The 19,678-nt window shown below is 40.6% G+C and overlaps 1 protein-coding gene across 1 annotated transcript in view; it reads left to right on the top strand.

Moving 5' to 3' along the window:
* enpp2 (ectonucleotide pyrophosphatase/phosphodiesterase 2) overlaps window positions 1-14,603 on the top strand; it is a 38,111-nt gene extending 23,508 nt beyond the window's left edge. Inside the window, exons 19-25 of the mRNA XM_086113849.1 lie at window positions 3,018-3,153; window positions 3,766-3,905; window positions 7,148-7,283; window positions 7,562-7,639; window positions 9,233-9,365; window positions 10,238-10,391; window positions 11,466-14,603. Coding sequence (XP_085969975.1) covers window positions 3,018-3,153; window positions 3,766-3,905; window positions 7,148-7,283; window positions 7,562-7,639; window positions 9,233-9,365; window positions 10,238-10,391; window positions 11,466-11,636 — 948 coding nt within the window. The 3' untranslated portion in view covers window positions 11,637-14,603. The remainder of the gene's footprint in view (window positions 1-3,017; window positions 3,154-3,765; window positions 3,906-7,147; window positions 7,284-7,561; window positions 7,640-9,232; window positions 9,366-10,237; window positions 10,392-11,465) is intronic.
* The last annotated feature ends 5,075 nt before the right edge of the window (window positions 14,604-19,678 follow it).

Genomic DNA, 19,678 nt, shown 5'->3' with positions numbered 1-19,678 from the left:
AAATATTCATTTATTTCCCAAAGCATTCTGATGGGCATAAATTACACTCAGATTTTTGCTATTCGCGTGTCTATCCCCCAAGGATATCAGGGTCCACTCTGAATCATTTTAAAGAATCAAAGTTTGTTTGTTTGTTTGTTTATTGAACATAAAAACATACAGTAATAAATTGACAAAAAGTAAGGTAAGTAAAATAGTAAAAAGGAAAGAGAAATCAGTCATCATACAACACAATTTTTATGTTCAAAGGAGTAGGAAGAAGTAAAAAACTTATCTAGTCCTACCCCAAGTTATGTATTTATATATAAATAGATCATTTTTATATCAATCAGAAAAGAAAGAAGGAAGAAGTCTTTCAAATACAGAACTACCTTTGATATGAATGATGAATTTCTACTGCTACAAGGAAAATGTATTTTCTATGACGACCATACTGATTTTTTCCTGGAAACCACACAATACAGTATATAATCACCAAATAAAAGGAAAAAAACATTTTCATGAAGGTCAGAAACATGGCATGACATAAGAAAGCATTTGTATCACAGCGCAAGTAAGGTATTTGTTTCGGTGAAGGAAGTGCTTGTTAACAATACCAGAAACAGCAGCCTTTGAGTGGGAAGAAGTCTTTCAAATACAGAACTACCTTTGATATGAATGATGAATTTCTACTGCTACAAGGAAAATGTATTTTCTATGATGACCTTACAGATTTTTTCCTGGAAACCACACAATACAGTATATAATCACCAAATAAAAGGAAAAAAACATTTTCATGAAGGTCAGAAACATGACATGACATAAGAAAGCATTTGTATCACAGCGCAAGTAAGGTATTTGTTTCGGTGAAGGAAGTGCTTGTTAACAATACCAGAAACAGCAGCCTTTGAGTGGGAGTGGAGGTTATTGAGATGCTGCACACGTATAAATGAAAATTATTGAGATGTGGCACCTGATGACTTGTACTCTTAATCATGAAAAGAAGGTGTTTTGCTGGAGTTAAAATGCATAATTTAATTCTGAAGAAATTGCGTTCTAAGGGTAGAGAGAAACACAATGGCGGCAAAAAATGTAGAAATAAATGCAGTGCATTGAGCAAGTTGACATCATTTACTTAATTAAAGGCAAAGTGATTAGAGTATTTTGTTTCTAAACACATTAAATATGGTCAAAAATAAGTGCCGAATCTGTGCAAAGGCTGAGAACTTTTTTTTTTGCTGAATTGTGACCAAACTCGCCATTTCAGTTGTCCAGATGCCTTGGGCAGGGATGAAACAAGCCCAAGTTCCGCAAGTGTTCAGGCCAAGGATTGTCATGTCGTCAGCAAACTTAATGATGTTGGTGTCATCTTGGGAGGAGATGTTATGTTATGGATGAAGATGGTGTACATAAGAGGGCTGAGCACATACCCTTGTGGGATCCCCATGCTCACTGTCCTCGCGCCTGGTGTCCTTTTGCAGTCTGACTTTCTGGGTGTTTCTGTGAGGAAATGCAACACCTGGTTGCAGAGAGTGACGGGTGATAGTCTGAGGGGGAGCAGCTTCTCAGCCAGCCTGCCTGAGATGACCTTATTGAATGCTGAGCTGTAGTCAATAAACAGCATTCGAACTAAAGGGCCCTTTTTCAGAGTTGTGTGAGGGCACTTTGATTGACTTCGTTGACAGCATTGTCAGTGGAGCAGTTCTGAAGCAGAATGGAGGTCCAGTTTGTCATCTTGGTGTGTTGATAAACCTCGGTAACATCTGAGGCAAATGCAGCAGAGTGTGCATTGTGTATGAAACAGCTCACAGTTCATCTAGGGGTTTTGATTTGGAAAGATTTTGCCGCGCTTGGTGGTGACAATGTTTTGACACCTGTGCTGATCCGTGAAGACTGAGGCATACCGGTATTCCCTTAAGTCTCCAGAGTTGTCCTTACTCACAATGGTGGCATTAAACACATCCCAGTTTGTAGTTAAAAAAAACACTCCTGAAGTACAAGATCAGTTTCTTCATTCCAAACTTAAACAGTTGTTTAGTGGGGGTGGAGGTGTTGGAGTAGCTGCCTGTAGGTTGGGAGAAGAGCACAGGAATTTGGTCAGATTATATCAAGGCACATCTTTTTGTGCATCCTTGACATTATCAATTTGGCCCAATGTTGGCATCTTTACTTTTGGGAGAACAGTTGTGATGTTGCAGTATCTGATATCACACAATGAAACACACACAGTGTCTGGGTACGCAGTCCTGCGTTTATCAATGACGTAATGCAGTTGAGTGAACACTGTATGTTTGAAAACTAAAAAAAAAGAGCTAAAACGAAAAACACAGTGTCTGGGGACGCAGTCTTGCGTTTATCAATGACGTAATGCAGTTGAGTGAACACTGTATGTTTGAAAACTAAAAAAAAAGAGCTAAAACGAAAAACACAGTGTCTGGGTACGCAGTCTTGCGTTTATCAATGATGTAATGCAGTTGAGTCAACACTGTATGTTTGGAAAACTAAAAAAAAGACCTAAAACGAAGCAGAACTTGCAGAGCTATGTCCATGGGTACAATGTTAAGAGAAATACCAGCACTGATTCTCGTAATACCTAATATTCTAGCTTTCTATTTGCAAATACTGATCGTACTGACCTATTGAGAGCTGCACACACCTATCACACTGTCTTAATTGTCACTGCACAAAAAAGTTGCCACGTGTGTAATTGTCCATTGTGTAGTAGCTAACTCAATAAAGAAGGGACAGCGTGTGTCCAAAGAGGTAGAGCGACAGAGGTAGAGAGAGAGAGAGAGAGAGCTTTTGTGAATGCTTATGTGGTATTCCAATAGTGTGTAGCGGGCCATGCATCTTGGCCCACAGGAAATTCTCCTGGTGCTCCAGATTAGCCACTACTGGCCTGATATCTTCGGCAATCTTTCCTTTATCATGACAGTGAAATTGGCCCATGTCTGTAATAGAAAATATATGAAGCGCTTCTTATTATGTTGATCACTGTCAAGAGACGCTTTTTCCCCCCCTCTTCATTCTTTTTGCAGTTTCGAGTAAAACGACGGGACCAAAGGGGTTTGAAAGTGACCATTGCACGAGGCTATAATCTGGAGTCACTCTGGCTCTGTTTCTTACAGAACCAAGTGGAGGAGCTAAATCAGCGACTGAGGCAAGCTATTGATGGTCAGTGCAAACTGATGCAACAAATTATGCAATTACAGTCGACCCCTGCAATTTGCGGGGGATAAGGGCCGAGCTAGGTCCCACACAGTGAAAATCAGTGTATAATTAATGCCCGTTGAATTGCATTGGGGAGTATTTTTTTTCAACCCCCGCCCTCATCTTCAAAATAATGCAGAAAACATTCAATGTAGGATTTCCACAAGAAATGGGGAAAATTTGAGGGGGGAAAATAGTCGCAATTTGCGAAACTGCGGGTGCTGAACCATAGGTATGCGGGGGTCGACTATACACACACTTTGTCATAATGTAGCAGGAAACTGTCATCAAACGTTTTACTGGTGCTGAAGTCAAAATGTGAGATGGTGACAAATCTTTAATAGTGCAATAAACCAGATATCCAAATCATTCATCAAAATTCATTTTAGTGTACGTTTTCATTTTACATTGCAGGTTGTCTGTTTCTGTACTGTATTCTTTTATTTATTTTTAGAGAGTACGAAATTGCCTTATTATTGTGTATCTGAAGTTGAGTACCATACCAAGTACTCCAATATGGACCACACTGACCTCTCTATTGGTGCAGTCTGATTTTTTTTTCTTTTTTTTTTTTAGACAGTAGGAATATGCCATACGGTCGACCTGCAGTACGATACCATACAAAGTATTCCATTCTGCACCACACTGACTATGTCTGTGGCTACAATGAGGATCTCGCAATGCCTCTGTGGACTTCATACACCATTAGCCGACAGGTACTGTACTGGTTATTTATTTGCTACCTGCCCCCCCAAATACAGTGAGTTTTGTCAAGACTTATTTCTTATTGTTTCACATTATATCATTAAGTGTTTGAGGAGAGACTTTCTCAAATTACGTATTATTATTTATACAGTGCTCTGAAATAGTATTTTCCCCCTTTCTGATTTCTGTGTTCTTTGCATATTTATAACATAAGAAGGTTTCAGTTCATCAGACAATACCATACAGAGACTACCCAAGGAAACACAACATGCGATTTCCAAGTGCCAATGTAATTTATTTAGACAAAAATAATTCAAAACTACCTGTCACTATGTAAAAAAAGTAATTGTCCCCCCTTGTTAAATCACAAAGTAAGTGTGACTAACAACCGTTTTAGGAAAGATGAGTCACATTTTTACAGGCAACACCGTAGTACCAAATTTGTTGAATCAAGAAATCACATAAATAGAATCTGTTAGACAAAGTGAAGCAAGACTACAAGATCTCAAGAAATAAACGCATCATGCCACAATTCAAAGGAATTCAAGAAGAAATAAGGTCTGGAAAAGGTTTAAAAAGCCAATTTCAAGGTTCTGGGGCTCATTAATCATCCAGAAGGTTGCAAAAGAACCTAGTACAACACTCGAAGAATTTCAGACCTTGTTAGCACTCATCTCACATTTGCAAAAAGACATCTTGATGTTTCTCAAGACTTGGGGGGGAAAAACATTCTCAAAACTGAAGAATCAAAATTTTAAATTTTTGGAAAAGGTCTGGGGTAAAAATAGCACGTTTGATAAAAAGAACGTTATTCCAACAGTAAAATATGGCGTTGGCAGTGTGATGGTCTGCGGCTGCTTCACTTCCTCAGGACCAGGACAACTTGCAGTGTTTTCCTTTCTGAATCAGTGTTTTCCTTTCTGAATTCTGACTGTAATTTCCCCATTGCGGGACAAATAAAGGATATCTTAATCTTATGGGACAATGAATTCTGCTGTCTACCAGAAAATTCTGAAGGAGAATGTCCGACAATCAATTTGCGACCTGAAACCCAAACGTTCTTGGATCAGGCAGCAGGACAATGATCCGAAACACACCAGCAAGTCCACCTCTGAATGATGTTAAAAAAAAAAGAATAATTAATGTTTTCGAGTGGTCAAAGTCTGGATTGGAATCCAATTGAGATGCTGTGGTGTGACCTTAAACGGGCAGTTCATGTTTGAAAATCTGCGAAGAAGAGTGGGCCAAGATTCCTCCACAGCGATGTGAAAGATTCGTCACCAATGATCGCAAACGCTTAATTTCAGTTATTGCTGCCAAGGGTGGCACAACCCATTATTAGGTTCAGGTTTACCTTTTCACATAAGGACAGGTAGGTTTGGATTTTTATTTATATAAAAAAAAAAATCCTCGTCTCACCCCCCCTCGGGTGGTGTCCGTCCCTCATTCAGCTCGGGTCCTCTACCAGAGGCCAGGAAGCTTGAGGGTTCTGCGCAGTATCCTTGCTGTTCCCAGCACTGCACATTTCTGGACTGAGATGTCCGATGTTGTTCCCGGGATCTGTTGCAACCACTCATCTAGTTTGGGGGTCACTGCCCCGAGTGCTCCGACCACCACAGGCACGACTGTCACCTTTACCTTCCAGGCTCTCTCCAGCTCCTCTCTGAGCCCTTGGTATTTCTCGAGTTTCTCGTGTTCCTTCTTTCTGATGTTTCCATCACTTGGGACCGCTACATCCACTACAACGGCTTTCCTCTGCCCTTTATCTATGATCACGATATCTGGTTGGTTCGCCATTACCATCTTGTCAGTCTGGATCTGGAAGTCCCACAGGATCTTCGCTCTGTCATTCTCCACCACCTTCGGAGGTGTTTCCCATTTTGACCTTGGGGTTTCCAGTTCATACTCCGCACAGATGTTTCGGTAGACTATGCCAGCCACCTGGTTATGGCGTTCCATGTAGGCTTTCCCTGCCAGCATCTTACACCCTGCAGTTATGTGTTGGATCGTCTCAGGTGCCTCTTTGCACAACCTACACCTTGGGTCTTGTCTGGTGTGGTATATCTGGGCCTCAATGGCTCTGGTGCTCAGGGCCTGCTCCTGAGCAGCCAGGATGAGTGCCTCTGTGCTGTCCTTCAGGCCAGCCCTCTCTAGCCACTGATAGGACTTCTTGAGATCGGCCACTTCAGTTATGGTCCGGTGGTACATCCCGTGTAGGGGCTTGTCCTCCCATGATGGTCCCTCTTCCATCGCCTCATCTTCTGTTCCCCATTGTCTGAGACATTCTCTGAGTACGTCATCCGTTGGAGCCTTCTCCTTGATGTATTCATGGAGCTTGGATGTTTCATCCTGGACAGTGGCTCTCACACTCACTAGTCCACGGCCTCCTTCCTTTCCGCTTGCGTACAGTCTCAGGGTGCTGGATTAGGGATGGAACCCTCCATGCATGGTTAGGAGCTTCCGGGTCTTAACGTCCGTGGTCTGAATCTCTTCCTTTGGCCACCTTATTATTCCTGCAGGGTATCTGATCACTGGCAGGGCATAGCTGTTTATTGCCCGGGTCTTATTCTTGCCATTGAGCTGGCTTCTTAGGACTTGCCTCACTCGATGGAGGTATTTGGCTGTAGCCGCTTTCCTTGTTGCCAGTTCGAGGTTGCCATTGGCTTGTGGTATACCGAGGTACTTGTAGCTGTCCTCAATGTCTGCTATTGTTCCTTCAGGGAGTGAGACCCCTTCAGTGTTGTGGTGGTCGCAGCACTCGGGGCAGTGACCCCCAAACTAAATGAGTGGTTGCAACAGATCCCGGGAACAACATCGGACATCTCAGTCCAGAAATGTGCAGTGCTGGGAACAGCAAGGATACTGCGCAGAACCCTCAAGTTTCCTGGCCTCTGGTAGAGGACCCGAGCTGAATGAGGGACGGACACCACCCGAGGGGTGAGACGAGGATTATATATACTGTGTCTGAATAAATTAAATTGGCATTTAGAAACGGCATGTTATGTGTACTTGGGCTGTCTCTGTGTGCTATTAAAATTGGTTTGATGAACTGAAATCTTTGTGTATGATAAATTTGCAAAGAGTACAGAAATCGAGTAAATTCCTCCAGGTTGGCAGCTCTGATTTGCTGTCCACTATGTGCACTATACATAACACAAAAGTGAACGTGAACAAAAGCTGCAAGGAGCAAGAATATCTCCCATGATAATGAAGCATGCAATATTCAAACATTGTCCTTCATGTGGTCATTCAGGTAGAAGTGTCTGCTTTGCCTGAAGTCCTGATGAACTGTGTTCGGCCAGATGCCAGAGTCCAATCAGCCTTCACCCAGTCCTGTACAAACTACAAGGCAGAAAAACATGTCACCTTTGCCTTCTTATACCCACCACGTAAGTGAAAATTGTATTCTATTTAAAAAAAAAACATAAATAATTAATGTAACACATTTGAATTCTTGTTCATAAGAATGTGATCACTCAATTTGTTGTCTTGAGTCTTGATTAGTACAGTTAAAGTAAATCCAAATTTGAGTATTGCCGCTCAACCCGAACACTGTACAAGCAATTGTTGAGTGGCCTTTGTTTTAGAAATAGTTTAATCTGGATTAAATAGTTGTATGAAAATGTTGATATCGCAATTTACTAAAATGTACTTTATATTTCGACAGAATTATCCACAAGCATCGAGAAGAAATACGAAGCCCTTTTTATAACCAACACTGTTCCTATGTATCCTGCATTCAAGAGTAAGTATCTCATTCAGCATTTATTGTCCACTTCCTTCCCAAAGTACTAGAGCAGTGAGGCCAATTGCTTGACTTTTGCAGACTGGGAAAAAAAAATGTGTTAATCATTTGATGAATGTGACATGATATCAACATCGCGACCTCTTTTCTGGGGGTTGCATTTGAAAGTAATCCAAAAAAAAAAATCAATTTTGTGTGCCCAAATCCATTTATCATGTGAGCAAAAATATTGTAACGCGACGAACAGGTGTGTTATGTTGCCCAGCTGTATCTTGTCCAACATCCCAACAATATATACAGTGAAATGTTGACACTCCGTTTCTGGGTTTTGTCAGTGAAGACCGCATTCATACTAGTTTGAAATAGAACCAACATGAAACGAAAAGAGAAAAAGGCAATTGCACAGCTGAAAGGTGAAAAAAGCTGGAAAATCAATCAGAACCTTTACACGAACTACAGCCACAGCTATCCATTCGGAACGCCCTGAGGAAACCACTGCTGTATTATGTTTCAGACATTGAACGGGTAAGCCAAGAAAAATAGCCGCAGCTGATGACCGAAACATTTTCAGGGCTGTATCGAAATACCTTAAAACAACTTTCTGTGACATCAAGGAAGAAGTAAACGTGTCACTGTGTACTGTTTGTCGAAGATTTAGTTAGTCGACGTACAGAGGTCACACTGGAAGATTCAAATCTGAAGTACGGATACATTCTTCAGAAGGAAAAAAGAAACGTTACCATGGAGACTGCTTTAAAAAGTACTTTTCTATCATCCCATCCAGCTTTGGAATAGTTGCCTCCTTCACATATGACAATCTTTGAGTTTTCATACCGTCGTCGAATGCATTAATTTAACAGCTGAGCTATAATGCCATCCGAGAAATATAATGTCTGGTCACTGTTTTGTTTCCTCTTCCATTATTTTGCGTTGAATGCATGGTTGATATGAAGACACTTTTTTTTTTTTTTGAAATTTGTGTCAATTAAATTTAAGGCGTAAATCTAAGTTTAGCACAAGTGTCGTATTGTTAATATTACTGTAAACACAATGCCTACTAAGCTGCACACGAAGCGATGCAGCCAAACCCGAGTGAACTGTCACACAGTGTGCCGTGCAGCGCATAGTTTTCATGAGTGGCCGACAGTTGGCCACTGGTTTTGCTCAAAATATCAATGGCAATTTCAGAGTGTTGCAACATCACATTTGCAGCAGCCAGTGCAAAATTTTGGCAAGCTTTTTCAGTCGGGATTTTGGCCCACTGCTCCTTACAGAAGCTCTCCAAATCATTCTATGGCTTGAAAACTCGAAGCTTGCCCCTGCACAGGTTTTCTACTGGCCTGAAGTTCTGCAGCTTGACTTGTCCAATCGTTGACCTTCATGCTTTTTATCTAGTCCCTCTCTCCTGATCGTCCTCGCCCCACAAGGCAAGGTCTTTTGTAGAGCTGTCAGTGACTGTACCATAATCCCCCCACCCATTTTCATTCATTTGCAAACTGGTTTCTGTTTCTTTCTTTGTCACCATTATTTCCTTCATTCTCAGACCACTTATACTTACCTCCTTCTTTCCACACTCTCGTCCCCCCACCCCAGAAATATGGTTTTATTTTCAGAGAGTCCTTTTGAAGAAATATGGCACTGAAAGAAATGGGTTGAATGTTCTCACTGGACCAATATTTGATAATGATTTTGATGGTGTAAAGGACTCCACTGACAAGATTAAAGAGTAAGATTTTTTTTTTCTATATTTTTAAGTACTCACAACCATTTGTTAAATCGTCTTTTGAGAATACGGATTATTTTTGTACCAGGACCCTTTAGTTAATGAAACTTGAGGAAAACACTCGTCAGTGTTACACATGATTACACATTATTAATCACTGACAATGCCAACTATGAAACGCTGATTCTATTGTTGATCAATACCAAGGATGGTGCGACAGTCCCGTCAGAAATCTGTGGAAACCGAGTCAAGACTCTCCAACATTTTATTTTATGTTCTGAAATGCTGTAAATTTAAATGAAATGATGGAGGTCTACTTGAGACTTGAGAAAAAAATCTGAACTCTAGAAATAATGAGAACTAAGCAAATGCTAACATGGTAGCAGTCGGAACTTTGCAATTTAAAATATGAGATTTAAGACTTTTTAAAATGCTTTATCATAATACTGCATCTTGAAAGTGCTCCAAATTATGAGTTTTTCGAGATACAAAAATTGCTTGGGCTATTTTTCAATTTTTTATTAATTTTTTAGTTTTTTGATTTGACCTGATCAGTGACTTAAGTTACAAGTGCCCCTCAGGCCCTCATCCGCTACAATCAAGTGGAAAAAATGGTGCGATTTAGACTTATTCTGAGATAATTCAATATATCACAATATATACATATATACAGTATTACAATCTATAATAACAAAAGTTTTTTCTGAATCTCTTTTGGAGGATTTTAGAGACCCACTCGTTTAATCTTTATTCACTTGTCATGTTGCTATTTAAAATAAATTTTAGTGTTAAACGTGAATGAACTTGAAACGCACTAATATTGTTCAGTTTCATTCCACATGACTAATTTCATGATTTTTTTTTCTTGACTGCAGGTATGCACGTGGTACAATACCCATCCCAACGCACTTTTTTGTGGTTCTAACCAGCTGTTTAGACTTCAGAAAGGCTGCAGATTCATGTGGTGGCCCCCTTAGCTCTGCTGCCTTCATCTTGCCACACAGACCAAACAATGATGAGACTTGCAATGTAAGGAACACTGCCAATCTTTTTACTTGGGCTCATTCCAACTAATAAGTGGAGTAACGTAATATCGGATGACAAAACACACCTGATTAAAAGCTGCAACAGCTAAATCTTGCCATCAAAAGATATAGATACTTATATTGGCCATTTCTCTTTTTTAGCCGCAGGTCTCCATGTATTTGCAAAGAAAAAGGTCGCATAGATGGATAAAAAAAAAAACAACATTATAATAATTACCTTAAACACGGATAGATGCATTTTTTCCAAACAAATGCAGCTTGTTACACAGTAACCTCCCCGAAACGTTCTCAGTCTCTCATTGTACTTTGAGGCAAATTCTCAGACGACCGTGTCTTCTTCATCGTGTAGCACTGCAGCCATTGGAAACTCATTTATTACGTTTTTGGGAGAGGTTGCTCCATAGCCGGAGTTTCTGTCCAACAGGGATAACGCCTCTCATCCGTTGCAAGCAATCGTGGGAGTCCAGCAGCCAGACAAAACAACAGAGGGATTGGGGTCACACCGCAGAGATGGATGCATTTATGACACTTGTTCCCTATCTTCATTAAACTTAACTCAAGGTGCTTCTCCTTACTCTCAATTGTTCCGACACAGCACCGTACTCCTTTGTGCACACACTTCCTTCCGCATTTCTCTCTCAGGCAGCCTGCCCTTCCCTGTTGCGTGCCCTCTACAACTGCAAATGGCTGATATGAAAATTCAGTATGACGGTGGACTCCAACAGTTTCATTGGTTCACTGTGACTTGTTTGGTCATTGATCAAATGTGACGAGATTATGAGGAAATATATTGATGGCTTTCGTTCATCAGGAAAAATTCTGAAATAAACTGCATCACAATAATAGTCACAGGGATCAAAGTGTGTGTGTGTGTGGGGGGGGGGGGGGCTTCTCGTCAGAAAAGTTTGGTCTCTATGTAAATATTAAACATGTGACTGATTATCATTATGTGTGGACCAGGCTAAAATCTTTTTATTGAGAATGAGGCCTAGAGGTGATGTTAGTTACCGAAAAATGAGTAAAACCAATACTAATACTGATCAATGATTCATTGCAGAGCTCAGATGAGGAGTCGAACTGGGTGGAGGACCTGATGAAGCTCCACACAGCCCGGGTCAGAGATGTTGAAATCTTGACAGGTCTGGACTTGTACCGTAGGACCACACGGAGTTATGCTGAAATCCTATCATTGAAAACGCATATGCACACTTATGAGAGTGAGATCTAAAGTTTTACCTTTATATTTTTGCTGGACTTGAACAATTTGATCACATTGTCTATGACGACATATCTCATGGAACTGCACACTAGCTTGATTGCTTGGTTCCCATCTGTTCAACACCACTAAATTGTAAAAGTCAGGTAGTAGTGAGGAAAAAAAACTTATGAGTGTCTGTTCTATGCACACACACACACATGCACACACAAAAGAAACCTGTGAACATCAGAATATGTGTTTTACATTTTACTGTATTTGAATACAGGTATATATTATACACGCTTGGCAATGGTTTTGTGATATCATGTACCTGTGGACACAGCTGCAGACGCCATGCTGGAGGTTACGTATTGTTTTGTTCCAGTGCTTAGTGAGTATTTGACAATAGAAAAATGTGATGGCCAACATCAAAGAATGGTTAATTGCTGTGTTGGAATCAAGGGGAGATGTTGGAACATTTCTCCAGCAAGAGATGGAGGTTGTGGCTTTCACAAATCAACAGGGCTCTTTTCACTCCAATTCGACAAAATACCTAGTCCATAGATCATTCGTGTTTGTTCTGAACACTTTTTTTTGAAAGGTAATCTTTAACACGAAGCAATGTTAGAAAATGCATACTCCATACTTTACACACACACACACTCACTCAAAAGTCTGACGCGTAATAATGCGGTGTGTCTTGTGCGTGCACCTAGTTCCAAATTCTGTGAATGTTGTGTGACTTTGATGAGCGCTCCGCTTGACTGACTGGTATTGTGCTGACACGCTGCTTATATCGACGCAAAACGGACGTACCAGAGAACAGCATGCGGATGTTAAAGGGGGAAAGGTGGGCATGAAAGAGGAGTTTAAAAGCACCCCTGGTAGGTGTACCTAGTGCCTGTATGTTTATATACAATAACCTGAAAATGGCAGCTATGAAGAGACATGCCTACGAAGCACAGTTCAAACTACAAGCGATCGTTTATGCGGAATCCGAAATTCAGATCAACAAATCCATGGTCCGCAAGTGGAGGAAGCTGCAAATCAAGTTTCACCAAGCCCAGTTACTGTTCAACTGAGGGCAAAAACGCTTGCAGAAGAAATGAAAATCAAACATTTTCAAGGACGTCCATCTTGGTGCTTTCGTTCGACTGCAGTAAAAAGATCTCACAGCCGCTGTGAAAAACCAAGTGCAGCAAATAAATTGGGAGCTTTGAATCATTCTGGGTTGGGGTTCCACATTGACACACGATGTGAGGTGCTACGCCGTCTCCAATTGCCCACGTCACATGCACAGCCGACTACCTCATCCGCAAGGGCAGCGCTTACAGCTTACCTGTCAATATCATGCATGGACAGCAGCGAGTCTATTTTCGTTTGCGCAGTGTCTAGCATGGTGTACTCGAGCGCCCTGATTTTGATGCAAATGAGGGATGACACTTGGATTGGCCGGAAAGGCTACTTCCGTCCCAGAAGGGCACACAAAGGCGCAAACGCTAGACTTGTGCTCGGAATGAAAAGAGGGCCATGAGTGTTCCTCTTAGTCTTCTTGACAGCGCTGTTGGTCTTTTCAGAATAAAATGCAAACTGCTGGTATCTTTCCATCGTATCCTGGGAGGAGTCCCACCTCGGTACATCTTGCATGACTTTGTTTTCACTAAGCTGCAGCAACCGCTGTTTTCTCTGCAACACGTTGCTTTCTACTCTGAGCTCTCCATGTGTCATCAGTCCTGACAGTGACTGGTAAAGTGGGACTCCGCTCGTGATCCTTGTCCAGCATGTTTTCAGTAACGAGATAAATGGTCCCGGCTGTAGTTCCAACTGCCAGTAAACTACTTTTAGTCTTCATTCCTCCTTGAGGGGATTTGTTGCTGTAGCACAGGTTGCCTTGAGACTCTCTTTGAGTTCCATACACAGTGATGAAGTTGGAAGGGAATAATCCAGTCCTTTTCTTGCTTGAGATGGTGTTATTCCAGGACAGCTCGAGACCGTAAGATAGTTAAAAGAGGAATAAGAATGCTTAACACCCATCACTTGCAAAACATCATTGGCCAGTAAATCGTGTCAGTCTAATTCATGTGCAAGCAAACACTTAGCCATGGTCTGTTTTCATTTCATCACACTATTTTGCCACATGTGTTTTATGTCACATTTCTTTAAAGTACCTGTTAGTGTGTGGCGATCGTGAAGTTAGTGTCAGTCCACTAAGTAGTGCACCGTTAAGTGGTGTCAATTGGTTTCAAATAACAGTGCCATGCTAGCTGCTGAAATGTTGCTGACTGAACAGCATTGATCAAATTGTCTTATGACAGATAACGTGTCTTTTCCCATGTTATGTAGACTTGCTAATTGGCCCCTTTTTGTCCGTTTGTGCATTTTAACGACTTGCATTTTTGTACTCAATAAGCACTGATTGTGATTTTGTCGGCACAATCATTTGTAATTTGGATCTTTGATAAAATGCAATACAAACATCAATGTTGGAGGATAATGGCTAAGTATGTTAGAATGGTAAAATAATAAGGGTAAAATTAAACATCTCCATGAAAACATTGTAAACTAACGTCAGCTGGTCTGAGCCATGAACAACCAGGGCTGAGAAATGAGTCCCCCCCGAACGCCTCTGATTAGCTCTCAATTTTTTTCTGTTGTGAACTGCTGCTGTTTCGTATTCAACATTTTGTTTCTTAATTTTGATGTTGGTTTCACCTCTAACGAGTGTAAATAAAGTCTTCATGCCCAAAAATAAGTGTAGTTATTCATTCATTTTATTATTTGAATCGTAATCATAATGATATTGCTGTAAAATAACCATCCAACCATGACCCAAACCGGTTTATCCTCACTAGGGTCGCGGGGAGTGCTGAAACCAACCCCAGCTGTCCTCGGACAACCTGAACTGTTTGCCAGGGTGTCGCAGCACAAACACAGATGAACAGCAACCATTTGCACTCATAAACACTCCTAGGAACAATATAGAATGTTCAGTTAACCTATCACGCATGTTTTTGAAATGTGAGAGGAAACCTGAGTACCCGGAGAAAACACGCAGGCACGGAGAGAATATGCAAACTCCACACAGGGATCAGAGGCCTGGAATCGAACTCTGGACTTGTGCACTGTGAGGTGGACCTACTAACCAGTCCTCCACTGTGGCACCTGGTGTCAAACAAGAAAAGCATTTGGGAATTACAGTACCTGGGTTACTACAGAAATAGGTCGTGCAATGTGATCTGATCTTCATTGAAATAATGACAATAATTTACACATTGGAGAAAGTGTCATCTTTATTTTTCCATATTCCCCAACCAAGGGAATAAAGTGGTACAATAACTGCAAAAGATTATTAATGGACAAATGAATAATCAACACATTGACGATTTAACAACAGTAGAAAGTATTACTCCTTAGAGCAGGGGTGTCCAAAGTCGATCCTCAAGGGCCGCTGTCCTGCCCGTTTTCCAGCTCTCCCAGGTTCAACACACCTGATTCAAATCATCAGGATCGTTCTAATGCTGCTTCAGAGCTGGCTGATGAGCTGATCATCTGAATCAGGTGTGCTGCAGCCCAGAGAGATGGAAAACAGGCAGGATGGTGGCCCTCCAGGCCTGGAGCTGGACATGTCTGCCTTAGAGGTTACCTCCAGCTTCAATTTGACATCTATTTTAAAAACACACCCACACACAAATGTAATTATTTTCATTTTCTAATATTTTTTTAATGATCAACCACAGCTTTAAATCATTTAAAAGTCATAAAATTTTCAGACCCCTTTCTGTGTGTTGACAAGAAAAGCCACTCTGTGCACAGGATGCAAAGCCACAATTTATTCATGAGCAGATGCTATACTTACCAGAACCCTTGACTTGAGAGGAACCTAGTTCTACCACATCATTTCTCAAATGAATGGCGACTAAAAGTTATTTATATTTTCCAGTCAGGTCCGTGCAGCTTCCTGTCTTTCAAAATATGGCTCCACTGCCACATCATTAAGTCAATCAGGGAATAGCCAGGTATTTGTTGTGTTAATTGGATAATCCGAATGCTTGATGGGTTAGGTGAGGGAATTCGAAGCAAAGAAAGTGTTGTTGATGATTTATTGTAGTTTGGGAGAATTTTACCAATTGGGGTTGGAAATAACAGATTAAACTCCTCCATGTCGTTCATATATATATATATATATATTATATATAAAATCACATTTTGAAGTATGACTATGTACAGTCAAATCTCGGTTTTCGAACATCTCTGTTATCAACCAAATCGGATTTCAACCAGAAAATTTGAGATTTTTACGGCTCGGATTATGACCAAAAACCGGTTTTCGACCAAACTAAGCAAACCCGAATACGTCACTCGACTCCGCTCAGCTTCCTTACACAAGGAAGTGACGCTTCCTCGTGTAGCGTTCATTGTGAGCAGACATGTTTGTTGTGATTTACGCAAATTTGTTATTTCTGCATCGTGTATTAGCCTCTAAGCCAACAAAGCAGATGAGGGAAATGTGGTTAAGATTGCACGACTGTCCGTGTTTTTACATTATGTATTGGGTTTATTATTTTATTTTATATTAACTGTTTTTTTAAGCGCTATTACAGCTGCAACTGTTGTGAAAGCACAATATAAATCAGGATGTATTGTATTGTATTGCATTTTCTCTGTTGCAATTTTATTACCCTTGGATGGAAAGCAGTGAGTGCGCTTTTTTGTCTTGGTTGTATTGGTGGATACCAGGTGTATTCTTGGTGCTGTCTCCTTTTTTTTTGTCTGTAAATATCTGTTTTTTTCTTTTCTCTCACCCTTTCTTCAACCATGTAATCTTCAATAGAAAGTCATCTTGAATTTTTTCACAGATTTTCAAGAGAAGTGGTCACAGCGGGGAGCTGGGCAGTGCTTTTGGTTTGCAGGAAAGTGAGGGTGGACATTTTGTCTTGGGAGGATTTTAGGTCAGAGGGGGTACAAGCAAGTTTTTTTGCCAATCATTTGTCAACAGGAGGCTACGATCAATAATCACTCATGTTGTCTCCTTTTTTTGTGATCAAGTTTCATCCTCCCGAACAGTAATGACCAAAGCAACGACGGTTGTGTATTGATCACATGGAACGTGATTTTCCATACAGTATATACGTGAGTGTTAATAAAAAGCACGTCATACTTTTACTGCTGTGTTTGCTCCAAACAGACTCATGAAGACCCAGGAGGAGTCCAATCTGGGCACAAAAGAAACGGATTGCACGCTCAGATTGACTATGTCATTGACAAATGCCTCGCATTAATTTTGTTGCGTATTTGTCCCTTGAAGATGTCGAATAACCCTATTAAATCAGGTAGTCAGTTGGCCATTAATCTCGATGGAGCAGGCTAGTCACTCAAAACTAATGGGGTTTATAATTTGCATGAAGCGAGTTTATCCAAAAGGCTTTTACTAAAAGGATTACATTTCAGACAGAGGGTTTATCATCACACTTGTTCAGACATGGATTAACGGCAGTCGTTGCAAAGAACTTTACTGCGACAGAAAGTCACAAATTTCCCAACTCTGCCTTAGGTCTGTTTTCATGAGATTAACATTCAGTCCAGTTTGGTTTGTGGAACAATCAACATGTTACACAATTATTGACTGATTGATAACAATAGTTTATGTCACTTGTTTATATTGTACAATTTCATCATATATATGCACTCTATAGAGAGAGGGAGAAAACACACACACATTACATATCTCATAATGACTGCCACCTTTGATTCTTGCTGCATTATTTTTACCTGCCAGTGTTTCATTTAGCGACAATAAGCCTATTTCTTTGCAAATGCGTGGGTTTTTTTGGTATTGTTTTATGTATGCAATTTACAGCAGTAATAAAATTGAATTTAATATGTTGCCTATCATTTAATTGATAACTTCATTATTTTTCATGCGCATTTAATAACTTGATTTTTAAAACAATATAGCTTGCCACCGTGTTCATTGAACATGTCACTAGATGTGTGTCAACGTTGGACTTGATAAGTCCGTGTACGTTCAGTCCAATGTGGCACAGAGCGCACCATTTCGAGGGATAAAAAAAAAATACAACTGGTTCATGAAGCAAATTCAAAGCGTAATTTTCCTACAACAAATGATTACCTCCAGACGTGTTCAATCAAGAAATCATTGAAATAGCTTGTGACTTAAATTGTGATTCCATCCATTTTCTACACACTTGTACCTCTTTAGAGTTGTGGTTGATCTGGAACCTATCCCAGCTGACTTTGGGTGGGACGAGGGGTACACCCTAAATCTGGCGCCAGCTTATCGCAAACACACCAGTGAAATGTCTTAGTCCAGCCGACTTAATCCAAGGCCTGTCAGGCACGGAGTTTCAAAAATGAACGGTCTTTCTTCTGCCATTGCCAATCTGGTCACGGAAAGGAAGTCCAGAGTAGGAATATAGTTATAGCAGACTCCAACGTTACATTTGAGGTGTTTCATGCTTTTAGGGAACATGCGATCAGCTGACGAAGCGGTAGCAATTCCCCCAAGTCACAGCGACGAGTTAAGCAATTTAGTGTTAAGGTTCCGCTGTACGTTTCTCCTGCAGCTTTATTAAAGTTCAAGTGTAACCTGAAAGTTCATTCTGATCATAAACCTCTCAAATTCATACTAATAAATCAGTTTTTGCTCGGCATAAAGAGCAGAAAGTCTTTCAGATTCATGTGAGAGTAAATGTATATTTGTATGTGCTGTAGGTATATGAATCTGCCAATTCCATTGTCCCTCTGCCCCTTTGATCTGCCTGGATTGAAAGAAAGAGAAGAAAATGTTGAGACGAATTCAAAATTCATGGAGTGGTTGATTTTCAATTTGTTTGCTTTGTCATAACTATGATTTCACTCGCGAGAGTTTCTATTTCAAATGCGCCTTAAAATCTTTATCCTCATATTCTGGCATGTAATGTTTGCAAAGTAAATTCCAACTGTTAAACAAAAAGATTAAAGTCAATGTTAATCCTTGCTCCCTGTCTCCCCAGGCATGTATTGGAGGAAAGAATGCATGTTGTTATGAATTTCTTTTTTCTGCATTTTTTCCCCGTGCCTGTTTTCTTCGACAAAGGCAACAACAGCATGAGCATTAGACCAGAGCTGAGGCTGGAGTCTTTAAATCCTGATGCGCTTCAAAGCACGAAGAGAGCAATTCATCTTCTTATCTTTGACTCAAAACAGGCTTTTTGTGTGGAGGAGAGAGGGAAAGGGAAGAGGCAAGAGGGAGGGAGGGTAGGGGGGGAATGCTGTCGAGTAATTTTCCGTTTAAATGTTCCACTCCACAACAATTTGCATAAGCAGCCCCGCGCCTGTGATAAGAAGATTGGTAATTTTCAAAGGCTCTGTAGGGATTGAGAATTAAAAGCCTTTCTGCACTATCTTCCCTCTTGCAGCTGGCCACCAAAGATTCCCTCTTCTCTCATGCATTTTCGCCTAAACTACGCCTTATAAACTTTCCCTACCATCCTCTCCTTTGCTCGCCCTGACAGTGCAAACTTTATCCCGCCGTATATTCTTAGTCCTATCCTATCATTCTGTCACAGACTTTGCACTATTTGGTGTTATTTTTGCTTGCCTAACTCTTAGCAACAGCAATGTGAATTGACACAAATCATGAATTCATTTTTAAAGACGATCACTATGGGTTATGATGTCACGGCAAAGACAAGAAACCCCTGTTTGACTGGCGGCATTGCAGCTGTAATCTTGTCATTTTAGACTTGCTTCTGGGGCTGCGCAGCAGATGTAGTGCTTTGCTCGGTCATAGTTATATAGGATTTGTACAATCATTCTAAAATATACACCAGGGGTAGTCGCAAATATTTGAGGGCCACAAAAAACATTTTCAATGAATCAGCAGTGAATTTATTGAGGTCATGCCACATGCGAGTCATACTGTTTAAAATAAATAAATAAAATCGCAATATCTCTCTGACGGAAATTGCAAATGTTTCATAACACGGCCCATGTCCTGAATTGAAAACAAATAGCTATAGTTTATATTGGGCGGGGTGGGGGGGCTAAAAATTTGTTTCTATTTGTAAATA

This window comes from Hippocampus guttulatus, chromosome 6, assembly GCF_054856545.1.
Source record: "Hippocampus guttulatus isolate MCC_2025c chromosome 6, RoL_Hgut_1.0, whole genome shotgun sequence".
Classification (NCBI taxonomy): Eukaryota; Metazoa; Chordata; class Actinopteri; order Syngnathiformes; family Syngnathidae; genus Hippocampus; species Hippocampus guttulatus.
The sequence above is the reverse complement of the archived record's forward strand: the minus strand, read 5'-3'. Positions and strand labels throughout refer to the sequence as shown.